Source organism: Fukomys damarensis, unplaced genomic scaffold (genome assembly GCF_012274545.1).
Source record: "Fukomys damarensis isolate Sample0158 unplaced genomic scaffold, DMR_v1.0_HiC HiC_scaffold_8, whole genome shotgun sequence".
Taxonomy (NCBI): Eukaryota; Metazoa; Chordata; class Mammalia; order Rodentia; family Bathyergidae; genus Fukomys; species Fukomys damarensis.
In genome coordinates, this window is record NW_022900920.1 from 1,062,575 (window position 1) to 1,078,987 (window position 16,413).

The 16,413-nt window shown below is 42.3% G+C and overlaps 1 protein-coding gene across 1 annotated transcript in view; it reads right to left on the reverse strand.

Annotated features, from left to right (window-relative positions):
- The window catches only part of Opalin (oligodendrocytic myelin paranodal and inner loop protein), a 16,248-nt gene extending 4,103 nt beyond the window's left edge, over positions 1-12,145 (reverse strand). Inside the window, exons 1-4 of the mRNA XM_010618125.2 lie at positions 11,491-12,145; positions 8,081-8,116; positions 3,958-3,993; positions 1,443-1,565 (exon numbers count right to left, since the gene is read on the reverse strand). Coding sequence (XP_010616427.1) covers positions 1,443-1,565; positions 3,958-3,993; positions 8,081-8,116; positions 11,491-11,736 — 441 coding nt within the window. The 5' untranslated portion in view covers positions 11,737-12,145. The remainder of the gene's footprint in view (positions 1-1,442; positions 1,566-3,957; positions 3,994-8,080; positions 8,117-11,490) is intronic.
- Positions 12,146-16,413: the final 4,268 nt, after the last annotated feature.

Sequence of the window (16,413 nt, forward strand, 5' to 3'; positions counted from 1 at the left end):
TTTCACACAATTTTTTTTTTTTTTTTTTTTTTGGTACCAGGGATCGAACTCGGTACCTTGCATTTATGAGGCAGGCAGTGGCACCACTGAGCTAAATCTCCAGCCCTTCCCGTGGTACTGGGGATTGAACTCGAGTGCTTGCAATTGGAGGCAGGCACCGGAACCACTGAGCTAAATCCCCAGCCCCACAATACTTCTTAATATGTTTAAAGTTTACAAGTTGCCCAAACATCTTTATATGAGATTGTTGTCGTGGCTTACATCCAAATGTTCCACCAAAACTTCATGTGCACATAGGTGGGGCTTTGGGGAGGAGGCTAGATCATGGATGTGTGGTATTGGATCATGAATGTGATAAGTGGATTTAGTCTACTGATTGGTTTAAAATAGCTCTGGGGTGTAGATAATGCCACCCTGGGTAGGGTGGCACAACCAATAGGCTTGTAGCCTGAATGGAATAAAAAGGAAAAGGGAAGCAAGTGTTCTGCCGCTGAGATACAGCTTTTCATGATGCCTGCTTTTGTTTGTTGTTTTCTGGGTTTTTGTTTTGTTTTGTTTTGTTTTCTTGACACAAGATCTTGCTATGCAGGTCAGATGGCCTTGAACACACTGTGTAGCCCAGGATGGCCTTGAACTCACAATGATCCCTGCGCCTCCCAAGTGCTAGGATTACAGGCAAGTGCCACCATGCCTGGCTGATAGCTGTTTCTTAATTGAACTGACAAGAGCATAGAAAATGTTAAGTTACATGTCCAGAACCATGTAAATCATAAAATGATAGAGCCAGGATTAGAAGCTAGCTTTTGTATCTCTCTATTAACACTCACTAGTGTGAAAGCAACCATGTATATTTATAAATAGAATATGAAATGAGAACCCAGAGCCTACTTAAAACAGTTCAGTAATAACCATAGAGCTTTGCTGGATATTGGTCTGCATGGGAATGGTCACCCAAGGGATCTAGCATTGGAGGATGAGGGATAGATAGACATTCCTTTGTAAATTCTGAATGCTCAGACCACAGGGAAAAGATGTGGTCTGGACATACCCCTGCCTCCCCCAGGTACTTGTCTCTTATCTTTTCTAACTTCACTTCTGTGCTCTGTGTGAACTCTGGGCTGTTTTCTCCCCCTCAACTTAGAAAATACACTCACTGTACAGACATGTTTGCCATGTCAACAAACACCTTTCCACTACTGTTGTCACCCAACATGCCATCTGTTGCCAGGAATATCCTCACGTGACCTGCGAGTTGTATGCAAATCGGCTTTCTGGTGCAGAATTTAAACTGAAACTGAAAAGGAAATACGGCATAGGGACTTCTACCACATTTTCCTCAGGCAATAACACCGACCCTCTATTCTGATACTTTAAGCTCAAAAGCCAGTTAACTGAAAATTGATTCCTACTACATATCTAGATCTGAAAGACCTGGTAATCACCTCAGCGGACTCACTGCTTCTTCTTCTTCTTCGGTGAACAAAAGTAAATAGTAAGGCTACCAGCAGGGCTGTGGCCACCAAGGATGGGATGCCTGCTGCTAATCCAACAGAGGGCCCACAGTCCTGGCACAGAGAGAAAAACAGAGTCAGGGGAAGTTCAGATTCTTTATTACTCAAGGAAAATTTTAATAGATTAAAAAATAAAACAAAAATCTGCACAGACTATACATGTCATATACCAAATCAAAAGAAATGAAATACTGTGGAAAACAAAAACTTTTTAACATATATAACAAATGACTTGCTGTCCTAGGACTTAATTTACATAGTAGTTTTTGTTTGTTTATTTTTGTTCTTTGTAGTACTGGAGAATGAAGCCAGAGACTTCACACCGGGGTGCATTCCTGGCCATTTATTTTTTGGTTTTGGGGTTTTTTTGTGTGTTTTTTTAACTTTTGAATCATATAGTTTATTTTCAGTTTTTGTATGCCAGAATTTGTTTTATAAATATTGTAAGTTTTAATTCATCTTTGAAAAAAAGGATGCTTATTCTTTATTGAATACAAAGTTTAATAATTTATGTGATCTGTTAATAACTAAATAAAAATCAATATTTTGAATTTTCTCTATTTCTATTTTTATTATGGAGATTGCTGTTATATTTTGTTTTGCGGGGGAGCTCATTTGTATTTTTTTTTCCTCATCAAGTTTATTGGTACATTTTAGGTATACAGTACAGTTACATTCATTATTGGGATTTTGTATCTCTACATGACAGGTCTTGGTTCTCATTTTTTTCCCTTGTCCATGCCCTCTCTTCACCTGCTCCTACCCTCCCCATTTACAAATACTTTATTTCCATTTTTTCATTTTCTCATATTTTTTCTTTTCCCTTACTACTTTCCCCTAGCCTTTCCATTTCCCCTACCTTTAGCCCTTTGCTTCCTATTTCACATTGTCAATTATATCATTAGGATCTTCTGTACTATTATAGTTTTTCACACCAGAGAAACTACTTGGTATTTACATGTGTGACTTATTTATTTCACTTAGGAGTATATCCTCAATATTCCTATGAATGTTTCTAATTTCTCATTCTTTATGGCTGAGTAATACTCCATTTTATAGAAAAACCACATCTTCTTTATCCAGTTTCCAACTGATGGGTGAATGGGCTATTTCCAAGTTTTAGCTATTACAAACTGTGCCGCTATAAACATGTGTGTGCATATATCACTGTGGTATGATTCTTTTAATTCTTTTGGAAAGATACCCAGCAGAGGGATGTCTGGGTCAAATGGAACCTCTAGTCCCAGCTCTTTGAGGTATCTCCATATTGATTTCCACAGTGGTTGCACCAGTCTGCACTCCCACCAACAATGGAGAAGGGTTCCTTTCTCCCCACAACCCCACCAACATTTGTTATTGTGTGATTTCTTGATAGCAGCCATTCTTTGGGGGTAAGGTGGAATTTCAGTGTTGTTTTCATCTTCATCTCTCGAATGACCAGTGATGTGGAACATTTTTTCATATATTTACTTGCTGCTTTTACTTCTTTGTCTGAGAAATGTCACTATATTAACAGAGTCAAGGACAAAAACCACATGATCCCAGCCATTTATTTAGGTGCAGAGTCTTGCTAAAATATTGAGTTATCTGGGCTATGCTCAAACTTGCAATTTTCCTGCCTCAGTGTCAGAGTGAAAGGGTTACAGGTGTACACCCAGTTGTTTAAGTCCACTGGAAAGAGTGATAATCTAGTAGAAAAGTGGACAAACCGATCTGAAGAAGCTTTCCCAGGAACAGAAACACTAATGTCTCAACACAGGAGAAGCTGAGGCATAAATCAGCACAACAATTAGAGGCTGTGTTTACTTAGCAGTCCAGAAAAAGTAAAAGCTTTTATTATATCCAACACCATTTTGATACAATTTTTAAGTTGTTTACATTAAATGTATTAACTGATTTTCACAAACCCACTTTGCTTTGATTTGGGTAAAAATAGTCATGGTTATAGCCACGGAAATTTTCAGATTTGCAGATTTTCTAGGATTACTGATGACAATCTGCAGAATCTCTAATAAATGCATAACACATATAATGCTGGATTCTCTTTCCCTTTTTGAGGATATGATTTTATGGAAAAGTAATAAAACTCTATAAGCCAGATTCTCTTCAACTCTCTGTGTGACTACTTATACTGAAATCTCACACTTTACATAAGTATTGTCTGTTTTTCATTATCACAATACAAATATAAGGTTTATATTCTTTTGTTCCTGGCTTCTTTTACTCAGTCCTTTGTGAAATCTCTCTGTGATTTTTATGTTCTCCCTTGGTTTTGAGCCTAGGCAATCATAAGAATAATTTTTGAGCCAGGTTCTGGATTCTGGGATTCACAAATCAATATCAAATTTTAATCCTCAAAAAAAAAATGTATGAGAGACGTAGACCATTATTTTTCCCCGATTTATAAAGGATGCAGAGAAGGGTTGGTACTTTAAGTGATACTTACTGCTTCTTTCCCATCTGTAACAACTGGAAAGGAAGTCTGTATGAAAAAAAAAAAAAACACAGGAAATATATATTCTATCAAAGGTTAAGATATAATGCCTGAACTTTACTCCTTGGGTCAACTATTAACAACTACCAAATGGAAATGTGTCTGGTTGCTTCCCAGGTAAGAACTGAAATGAAATTTGGCTATAAGTAAAAAGAATTGTAAAATTCAGGTCTTTATTATTGACATCTTTATTACTTACTTTGTGAATTTTCCACAACACATTTTACATTTCAAAAAGATTTTCCCTGCCCCTCCATACCTCTCCCAAAATACTTTGACTATAAGGGAAACAAATACAGATATTGGAATAAGGCCGTTAAAGAAAAGCTTTTTCAAATATATAATGAAGCATGTGGCACAGCTGTGAATTAGTAATACTCCTGGAAATAAGACCACGTTGAATGAATACATTATGTGGTTCTGGTTCACATCACTCAAGGATGGGGACTGGATTTCCTCCGTTTCTGGGATAGTAAGGCAAATCTTGCCTTCGTAAGTAACTCTAAGGGAACAGAGTTCTATATGAGCAGCCAACTACGTAAACTATGCTCTGTAGTGACACGTAGGCTTAAAAGTGCTGAAAATGTAGCTCAGTAGTAAAGCATTTGCTAGCATGTACATGGTCCTGGGTTTTATCCCTAGCACTAGGGCAGAAAAAAGCACAGATACTGGGCTTGAAGTGCCTTCAATGATGTTCTCATTTTTCTACTCACAAGCCAAGGAGCCTCATTTCTTCATCTACATAGGAACAGTAGTAACAATGCTCTAAGGTCGTTGTAGGGTCAAATGGGCGCCAGAAGTAATGGGTTTTGTTATCCCTTAAATTTTTACAAAGCTCTGGTCAAGGTTGCTATTTATTTAGTCCTCTCAGCAATCTCAAGTCCCAGAACCTTTTAACAATTACTATATCGGCCGGGCATGGTGGCACACGCCTGTAATCCCAGCACTTGGGAGGCTGAGGCAAGAGGATCTCTGCAAGTTCGAGACCAGCCTGGGCTATATAGTGAGTTCCAGGTCAGTCACAAGTACACAGTGAGACCCTGTCTCAAAACAAAACAAAACAAAAAAACAAAAATAAAAATCAAAAAACAATTACTATCTCTATTTTACCAATAAAAAAAGAAACAGCAAAACAAAACAGACCTCAGAGAAGTTTTGGCACTTGTTCAAGACTCCACAGATACCGATGAATCTAACCTGAGCTTGTATGTTTGGATTCCATGCCCAGCCTCTACCAGGAAGACAGAGATGTGATAACCAGGGATTGACACGTGGTGGTTAAACATTACACTTTCACCTAAACATAATTTCCTCACCCCACCCCCATATTACTTTAACCCTGCATCTATCTTATATGTTTTATTTTTAAGGGTGGTGCAAAGAGCCAGCTATCATTTAACGTATGATATTCTATTTTCAGCTGCAGAAATGTACTCGGGCTGGCTTTGACAAAAAGAGAAAACTAAACTAAATAGGGAAGAGGATAACATAGGATGTGAATGCACCTCACGGAGCTCAAGAACAGGTAGGAAGCTTGTTTTCCAGGTAGAACCAGAGGCCGGAATGGGGAACTTGTCAGAATGAAGCCACCCCTCTCTCTCTCTCTCTCTGTCTCCTAAAAAGCACAGTTTTTTTTCTGTGCCTTTCTTTACATGTTCACTTTCTCTCTCCCTCTTTCTCTCTCTCTCTCTCTCTCTCTCTCTCTCTCTCACACACACATCTCTCTCCACACACACACACACACACACACACACACACACACATATATTACATATATATAACTTTTTCTGCTCTCGTGAGTAATTGTTAATGATACCAACTAATGCTTATGGAGCAACTAATATATACCAGGCTATTCAAACATTTCCCATATTGATTCATTTATTCTTTACAACAGCCAGTGAAGGAAGAGGAACTTAAAAGAATTAAGATGTGTTATGTACAAGCACCAACTCCCCATGATGAATGTAATCATTATGTACTGCAAACATATACTAATAAAAATTTTTAAAGTTTTTAAAAAAATAACCAGTGAAGCAGGACTATGGTTCCCATTTTACAGATGAGAAGAGAAAGGCACAGAGAGGTGAGGTGACTTGTGTGAAGTCAAACAGCTCTATGTGGAAGACTTGAGCTGTCTTTCCTAGGACCTGTGCTCCTACCCACTGTGCTACCCTGCCTCAAGGTCAAAGGCAGCAGCCCAACTCAGTTTTTCACACTTAAGTGTTCAGGATGGCCCAGCAAGGAGCGACTTGTCTATGTCACCCTCCAAACTCCCTACAGAAATTGTACTTCCAGGTTTCCACCTCTCCCCTTTCCCAGTCTTTTCCACTCTACTGCTAGGCAGAATGACCACCATTGCTGCCCAGGATGTAGGATGTTCTGTACTGAAGTAGATGGTCTTAGGCAAATAGGGTGGTGGGTCCCCCACAGGTTCAAAACAGAGAAGGGCCACTCCTCAGAGAAATGAGCTGTTCACCACGATGACATTCAAAACGTGACATCCTCAGAGCCACGGACCCCTGCTGTCCCCATCGATGGCTTCTCTGTGTTATGTTGATGATAGGCCAATCCAGGATGAGACAAAGCCTGTGTTTCAGGGGACCCACAGGGTTTCAGCAGCCAGGGGTAAGTCATAGCAGCAAGTAAAGGAAACACTTTGGCAAATAAGGAAAGGGATGGGAAATCTGTCTGCAGACAATGGGAAGAGGCAATTCGGGGAGGTTCAGAAAGCAAGGGAGGAGCAGAAGGCAGGGGACCACCCCAGGCAGGGTATCTAGGACACAGCTGACCAGGACAGGCCGTTGTGGGCACCAGAATCCCAGCAGTGAGTTACAAGGGTCTTCCTGCCACTCTCTGGACTATGTCCCATGTCAAGTCAAAAAGATCTAGCTTCAACTTCCTCTTTGAATAACCATATAACTTATCCGAAAACTCTGGCATGGTCAAATAACTAAAAAACTGGGCCAGGAAAATCCCTCACTCATTCATGGCATACTTATTGACCAGAAAACAACCTTGGGTGTTAGCACTAACTCTATAAACATGAGAATGGAAGCTGGAAATGCAGCTGTAGACTGAAGCTATTGCCTTCAATAACAAAAAATCTGTTCTTATTTGAAACTATCATAAGGAAGAGCCTTAAAATGTTCATTCATGCTGATCCAATCATTCCCCTGACAGAATACCTACAAAGAAAATAACCTTAATGCAGACAAGATTTATCTATAATGATGTTCATCACAAAATTACTCCTAATTACAATTAATAGTTAAAGAATAATTCATTTAATTAAATGGAGCATGGCTATTTTCAGTTATGGTTATTAAGACTGGTTCAAAATATTTAAGACATAAAATTACATGTAAAACAAGACCACGATAATACAAAGACAACAAAAGTCAAAAGTTACATAAAGTCATATAAGATAGAAGGGGTTACACTAATGTTTTCTGCTAGTGGGAATTCAGGGTTTTTTTTTGTTTTTCTATTTTTTTTTTCAAAATGTACATTTATAATTTTTATAACTGAAAAATTGTTCTCAGCACTCCTCAACTATTCATCATTGCTTTTGTCGGACATTACTGTATAATGGGTAGTTGTTTATATTTAAATACAGTGAATGTTTACATTTAAAACACAGTGAGGCCAGGCGTGGTGGCACAGGCCTGTAATCCCAGCACTCAAGAGGCTGAGGCAGGAAGATCACTGTGAGTTCGAGACCAGCGTGGTCTACATAGTGAGTTTCAGGTCAGTCTCAACCACACAGTGAGACCCTGTCTCAAAAAAAACCAAAACAAAATAAAACCCAGTGAATATTTACATTTTAAAATTAGTACAACAAAAGACACTTTGCCATTAATTCCCCCCAAAAATACTCCCCCCTCACTTCAAACACACTTAGCCCATAATTCTTGGTAATGTGTATGATACAGTAGTAAGTTTTTTTTAATTAAATATTCACCATAAACATATCACTCCTTGTACATCAAGTGTGTGGGACAAAGTTCTAAAATTCTCATGTAAATTCACCCTGGACCTTTCTGCCCTGTCTGAACAAGTTCTGTGTACTCACCGCGTTAGCTGGCAGTGTGAAGTTTAGTGAAAAACCCTGCAAAAGAGAAGAAAGCATTAAAACTCCTAGGAATGGTTGCTGCAGGTCATGACACCTCCCCTAAACTTATCAGCCTGGAGAATTTCACGGAAATTTATTGTTCCCATAGATAGATTCTACCAGCCCCCATCTCTGCTTCCAGTCTTGGCCCCAGAAAATGGAGGGGGAGTAAAAATGCCCGAAGTCATCTGAAGCTTCTCCCTCAGCAACAAGTCAGTACTGGCCCTTCTCCTTCAGGTCTCCGGTACGAGTTAGACTAGGGGACCAGCCAGTAAGGCCCTGGCCTAATGGGCCCTAATCCACAAAGGCAGTAGAGAAACATCACCAGGAACTCAGCAAAGTACTGGAAATTTTCTTTCTCCTGAGGTCCGTTCAGGCCAAGCACTGGGTGAATTTATTTATGCAGTATTTTTTGCTTGGTGTAGGTAAGCCCCCCAAGAGGCACGGTTTAACACCTGAACTGTGAGAGCGTCCCAGGAAAATTAACCTGGAAAAGACCAGATTTCTGTTTGTCCCCCAGTCCGAGCTAGAGATGAACTGGTCGGATGGCAGGGGAGAAGTAACCAGTCTGTACCTCCCCTCCATCTCCTTTCTCTCCTACATGTGGACTCAATATTTAAAGAGTGGAACTCAGCAGGGCACCAAATAGGATGCCTGATTACCTGGGCCACGCTGGACCCAACCAGTGGCCTGTTTTTGCTCCCTGTTCCCATACTATTGATCCAGTTTGGGTTCATTGATGCTTCTCTCCAAAGTTTCTCTTTACCAAGTCTTTTCCCCGCCTAATGAGAGTAATGGGTAGATAAGGCTCTGGTACAGTCAGGGACACTTTCTGGTCCTGGTTCACCTGGGTTGAAGTGATCCTATTTTAACTTCCTAGACTCTGCTTCTTGGATTAGTGGCCACCTACCTGAGCCCTCCTTCAGCCCCAGCCTGCCTGATCAGCAGGACCAGGCCACATTTCATGGCTTAATCTTCTCCAAGGTTAAATTCTGTCTTTCTGAGACTACAGGTTTGCTAAATTTTTAACACTATTGAATATTATCCAATAGGAATATTTTGAAAGACTGAAGAATCCTAAAGAAGCACATTTCACAGCTGATGTGTCTCAAAAGCAATTTTACACCTCAAAGCCTCTTTTGGCAGGCAGAAAATGAGACTCAGGGACTCAACAGAAATGACTTCATGGACAACTGAGAACAGCTAGAGCTTCACTCTGGAAATAAGCCAAATAAACTTGACTTATATGACCCAGATCCAACCTGAAAATGGTTATAGAGCAGACAGTCCCGATATGCACAAAACTGATGAAACCTTTATTTTGGCTTCCTCAGTGGTGAGTTGGAATTCAGTTGGATTGATGAAGGGAAAATTTCCTCTGAATCGAGAATGTTTTAAGCACCTAAAATGTCTACTTCTCTCAAAGATTATGTCCTTTAAGCAAGATAGCCCCATCCAGCCTGTATACTTCAATGGTAACTTTGCCCATTTCTCTGTCTCTTAGCAACAAAACACCTTCTACAAAGATCTCTCAAGAATGGAAATGAACCATGAAAGCCCACACAACTGGTCAGAAGAACCAGGGTCTTCTGGTGACAGCCTCTTTCCACCACTCCACAGGGCTTCCAAACACTCCAGCAGTTTCTACAGATGAGTTAGAGGCGTGGTACACCTCTTCTTCCAAATCGTGCTAGAGCAAGGGGCACGCCAGGGTCTCTTAGTTAAGGGTCCTCTTTCTGCCCTTTATGTTGTGCCAACGGAGCCAACACGTGCCACAATGACCTTTGGTGGCCGTGACTCTGGCTGCAGCTGCCCAAAGCTTATCTCATCAGTGAGTACTGGGCACTGATGTCAGCAGACCCAAGACAAAGCTTTCTTTGGGTGGACAGCAGAGAGGAGAAGCAACAACAAGTGAGCCATTGCATGCATTGTTTATCAATATTTGGATGACGAAGATTTTGGCTAATTTCAGTAAGACATTCCACAGTACAGTGCTCTCATGGGGAGAAAAACACGATACAGTGCCCTTTAGAGATGTAGCTTGGTGGAGTAAAGCAACCCTGGGCTTAGAGCCATCTGATCTGGGCTAAGTGTAGATAAATCACTCAGAATCTTGGGTTTCCGTTACCTCACCGCAAATCTATTCTCCCAGGCTGAGTTTTTCCATCCTTGAAATGAGACACTAGGAGCTTGACCTGCCTGCTCCACCCATATGGTATTTGTGGCGGCTTCTAGAGCTGTCAAACAGCGTGGGGTGTGTGGGATCACGTGGCGTCCTGTTCTTTGAGGCTGGTCAGCACAGAGCTAGGATAGGGAAACCTCTTGAGAAGTTTTATTGTAAGGAATTATAAGCACGAACTAGCAATATTCAATGTTCCAGAATTGGATGCTTATTATTATTAGTCTGAGCTGTGTGCAATCCTTGAGAATGATTCTAAAGGCGCCTGGAGATTCATAGGGGCTAAGTGTCTCTTATTAGGAGTTTGCTGCTTGTGAGGAGAAGGAGGGAGAGATGGGACAATAACTTGCTGTTATCGAGGGTGTGCAGGTAACCAATGCTGTTCTCATAACCTCCGTATGAGGGGAAAGTTATTATTACGACATCACAAGTGTAGAACAAGATAGGTTTCTCTAGGTCACCAGGCTGTAAGTGGTAGAGATCAGGTTAAATCACAGATCTTCCTAACTCCAAAGCTTCTTCTCTGAATAATCTTCCTTTGTTTTTACATTCCACATATAAGATCATGCTGTATTTTTATTTTGGTGTCTGGCTTATTTCCCTGAGAATAGTGCCCTCCAGGTCCATCTGGGCTGTGGAATATCAGTTCTGTAGTCATTCATCCACTGAGAAAACACCACGCTGGTTCCATATTCCTTTAATAAAGCAACGATAGAAGCCCCTTCTGTTCTCCCCCCTAACTAGCAAACACTATTTGATTAAGTCAAAATGTATCATAAGTCAGTAAGAAAGGCGGAGAGTTTCTGATGCAATGTGTGGACATCCATGCTGCTGATAATATAGCAGATGACAGATTGAACAAATAGGAAAGATAAAATTATGATCAGACCTATGGCTTCAACCAGGAAATGAATGTACCTGGAACATCTCCTCTGTGCCTTTGTATGGATAAGGTTAAAAACAAAATCTTTATATCAAAATAAAAGATGAGACCAGCAAATAAACGGGAATTTTTTTTAATTACTATCTTTCACATAAGAAAGTAATTAAAAAACAAGCCACTTCACTTCTTTGTATAGGGGCAGAGTTTGATTGTATTAAGAGACTTGTGATTTAAAGGCCTAGGAATTGGTTTTTATAGAGACAAAGGAAGGTTAATACAAAAAAAAAAAAAAGATTAGCTCTCACTCACCATTTCCAGCAGCCTTCCAAGAACTTCCTCCAGATACTGCAAGCTCCTTTCGTGCTGGTGTTTTGCTTGTGTCTCCCATTCATAGGAACGTCCAACGGGGAGAGCCGGAGAGGGAGGGCAAGAGGTGGTTCCCAGGGAGCTTTGGCAAAGCCATTTATGGTCAGGGGAGTAGCCAAGCACCGGGCCCATCCTTGGGAAGTATAGGCTTCTCTTTCTTGGCCGCTGTATACAGTTTGGGTCGTCCATCCTCTTTGCCTTTGTTTCCTGTCTTTTTTATTTTTCAGGCAGCTTCTTTAATCTCATCAAAGAAGCCACAGCTCCCCTAAGAGCTAAGTGGGCCCTGCACCTAGAAGCTCTTTAGAAATAGTGGGTCACAAGGGCCGAGTCTCCCTGCCCAGCTGACAGGCACCAGCATTAACCACATTACTGGCCCTGATGGTGTCAGCAAGCTACCGGCATCAGTGCAGAGAATGCCCACAGGATGGGGATGACGGAGCCACCCTGTTGGACGTAGGGCTATAGCTGCCACAGTGAACAACACACAGTAGCCCATGAGTGACCTGGTGGCAAGATTGGCCTTCCTGTTTTCTATCCTCACATTTCAAGTGGGAGCTTCCCAGAGCTGAGGAAGCTATCACTGCAGGCCACCATATGTAGCTTTTCATCTCTGTCATGAGTTTGATTCTTAAGACAATGAGTGAGTTGCCAACAAAACAACAGAATGACAGCCAGAAATTTTGGTCATTTAAATGGGAACCACCAACCATTCCAGGAGCAAACAGAGGTGTAAGGAGTGACTGAAGCAACCAGGGAGGCCGTTCCTATGACATTTAAACTGCCTGTGAAAGATGAAAGGAGAGTGGATGCGTGAAGGGTGGAGGGAAGAGGGTCCCACGCAAGAGGGCAAAGCAGAGGCAAAGCCCTGCCAGTTTCCTCACCTGGTGGGAGGGACCTGGTGCAGCTGAGCTAACTGACAAAACCCGGGAGGGACCCTGCAACGGGCTAAGGGCACAGTCTCTGAGGCCTGATGCTGTGGAGTGGCTGGGGACAGTGAGATTTTCACTCTTAAAGCAATGAGAAATCTTCCAAGGGCTTTAAGTGAGGGAAGAGCAGAATCTAATCGATGTTGAAAAGTGTGCCCTGGCTTTTCTGTGGAGTGTGGACTGCAGGGGACAAGAGTGAAGGCAGCACACTGGTTTAAATGGGGTTGCGACCTATTTTGGAAGGTAAAGCAAAGAGGCTTGATGATGGAAAAAAATATGGGGTAAAGGAAGGGAGAAAAGGTGAGGAAAAGAACCGAATAAAGATAACTCCTGGGCTTGGTGCCTGACCAACAGGGACAGACATGACATCTGCTTAGGGAGGTGACACTGGGAGAACAAATTTGGGTATGGGGACCCAGAGCTCTGTACTTGCTGCCCTAAACTTAAATATATTGTGAACTATCCAAGAGAATGTGCCAAATGATGACTGGATTGTGGCGATCTGGAGCTGAGGAGGGGCCTACAGCTACAAGAATCCATGGACAGTTGATCAGATCAAAGGGCCAGGACACAGGCCAGGGACTCAGAGATATCAAGGGCCTGGTTGAGCAGGTAGAGCCAGCAAGGAAGGCTAAGCGAAAATCAGAAAAGTTTGGGGTCACAAAGAACTTTTTCCAGAGGGGGCATTTAAATGTATTAGTTGCTACTGAAAGGTTTTCTAGGAAAAGGTCAGAGCAACTATCTGATGGGGTTTCTGGTGATCCCACAAAAACAGCTGGACCAGATTGCCTTTAATTAGGTGGTTTTCCATCCTGACTGCACACCTGAATCAACTGGGGTGTCTAAAGAAGCCCACCTGGAAAAAAACTACACAGAAGCACAAGCAACAGCCAGAGGCTCACTCCAATGCCCCTGATCAAGTGATGTCTAAATTCTCCCCACCACACTGACTGAACAATCTGAGTGGGTCAGGGGCATTTCCAAGTGAAGCTCATGAACAGCCAGGTCAACATGTCTCAGGCACCTGAAATATGTCAGACACTTGGGAATTGGACGCTCCCAACCCTGACTACCTCAGGGGGCTTCCAGTTCCCACGACCATTGTGACTGTCAAGTGAATCTGCCAGCTCCTAGAAGTCACAGATAACAGTGAGACCTACACTGAATGCCGCACTTGCCCACTGGCAGGTTCACAGTCTTAGCCTTAGCCTCTTAATCTGTAAAGTGGGTATGGTACAGTCATCAATGGCTGGACAATTGGTATGAACTATGTGCCTAACTTTGCTTGATGGACTTGGAATCATGACCAGATAAGAGCATGCACCAATGAACTGGTGTTGGTGATCCAGCACTCTCTGGCTAAGCTGTGGTTGTACAAGGCCAGCGAGATCCTCTTTAGCTCTGTTTTCTATGTGTCTACTGATTCCCAACTCTCCCTCTAATGGACACTTGATCTTTCTGAAAGATTTGCTGGCACCTTCAGTCAAGTAGGTGCTCTGGACTAAGTGTATGCATCAGGCAGACACAAGCCTCAAAACCAGATCCGATTAATATAAGAAAAAGAGGAATTCATTCATTAGCTAGGTGAGGCGGAGCTCACAGAGTAAAGAGTGGGCCATGAAATCAGGCCCAAAGAAGACAGAGCAAGATTGCTCCTGAGGTTTCAGCCTCAGGTACTCCTGCACAGTCCCCTCTGAGTGTCTTTCCCAGGAAAGAGAGCTCAAAAATATCTGTGCCCCCCCCACCACCCCAGTCAAAATTCGGATTCCATGTAGAGGATCTGATTGGCCTGACTTGCATCATGTGGCCATAGAGTCACCTGGCTGATGGTCCCTTTAGTGCAGGTCCTTTCAATGCTGAAAGGTTATTTCTACAGAAGAAACCTGGAGGTGTTATCTAAAGAAAAGAAATGGGCAAGGTGAGTGAGCTCCCTGCTCTTGATACACAGACGCTGAGCCAGAGGCCGGCCATGCCATCAGTAAGTGCGTGCGGATCCCTGGGAGCAGCTGTGTGGACCAGAGTGATGCAGCTGCAGGGGGAATCCAGCCAGCATCCCACCCCGACCCCAGAGGCACAGGCACACCCCAAAGCCAAAGTTCTACCCAGAAAAGAGTTGCATCGGCACACAAACTGCAACCAGAGGCCCATCATACCACTGGCCACAGCCAAGGGCCCCCCTGAAAAAGAATTACAAGGCGCACAAGCAACAGCCAGAGGCTTACTCCAATACCACTGATAAGTGCGTGCAGACCCTAGTCGGAAGATTGCACAGAAACCAGGAACTGGGGTACACAGGCCCCAGTCAAAGGCCCTCCCAGACACAGCTACATAGGGCGCCAGCCAAAGGTGCACCTAGATGCCATCCCAAGTGTGCATCAGCCCCAGCCAGAAGCCTGCCCAGACAACAGGACAGCTCAGGGATCCAGAAGGCCACCATTCCGAACCCGGGAACTGGTGTACTGGGGAGCAGCAGAGTAAAGGCTGTTTGGTGGCTTGCTGAGAACTAAAGATCACTGGATGAGATTAAAAAAAAGCACAACAGGCTGCATCTGTTGAAACAGAAGACATGTAAACAAGTCTCAAAACAAGACTTCCAGATCACCTAAGGCAACCCCAAAGGGGAAACGAGACAACAGTCTGATACTCAACCGCCTGGACTCCCTGAACTAGCAATGAAAGAGGACCTGGAAAAACTGAAATCAGAAATAATTTCTCAGATAGCAGCAGAGATTGTGCCCATAGTACAAGACATGATTAGTAAATCTGGATATACAAATGCTCCTAGACTTATATAAGGGAGTTATCTCCACCAAACCCACAGTAAATTAACAATACTGTAAATTGAATACACCTAACCTACAGACCACCCTAGCCGCAACAAAATACTGACGGAGTTCAGCTTATTTCCCCTGGTGATCATGTGGCTGACTGGGAGCTACTGTTTGCTGCTGATGCCCAGCATCATGAAGAACATCTTATCCCATAGAGCTGTCCAGGAAAAAAAAAATCAAAATTCAAAATACAGTTTCTACTGAATGCATATCACTTTTACACCACTGTAAAAAATCATTAGGTCAAGCCATTTACTTAGGAATTTACTTAGGAATCATCTGTGTTAGGCCTGAGGATCACCTTTTTAGAATTATAAAAGGAGGATCCTTGGTGAGAAGTTTGGGGAAAACTCTAATATTTCTTATTTATATCTTGCCACCATTTAAATTTGTACAAGTCCAGTCACACTGAAGATTTCCCAGGCAACAACTTGGTCAGTTTAAATAGCTGGTCCATTCTCAATAAGTGGCTGTCTTGGTCTACATGGCTGCTGTAACCACAGACTGGGTGTCCTACGAAGAGCTGAGTGCTTTATAAATGCATTTCTGAAGGCTGGGAGTTCAAGATAGAGATCACAACAGACTTGGTGTCTGTTTAGGGCCTGCTTCCTGGTTCACAGTCAGTTGTCTTCTTGATTGTCCTCATGTGGTGGAAGGGCAAAGGAGATCTCTGTAATCTCTTACTTGAGGTAGTAATCCTCACAACCCAATCCCTCCCTCCCAAAGGCCTGCTTTCTAACACCATCACATTAAGAGCTAGAACTTCAGCATATGAATTGGATATGCTATATATTGCAGTGGCCTTATCTAATTTTTATAAATGTTTACCTAAAATGTCAGAAATAAAGTAGCTAAAAAGTAAAATGATAAACAGAGGGATCCTGACTGCTTCCCTACCTATGAATGTCAGGCTGAGAATCATTAATGTTGTCTACCAAATATTTTTAGTTCATTTTGTTCTTACATGAAGTGAACAGCAACTATATAACATGTGTTGGCTAGAAAAGTATGAGTAGAAGTAATACGTCACTTCAGCAGTCCTTTTTTTCCCACTTTGGTACCGAGGATTAAATTCAGGGACTGAGCTACACTCCTCAACCCCCACACCC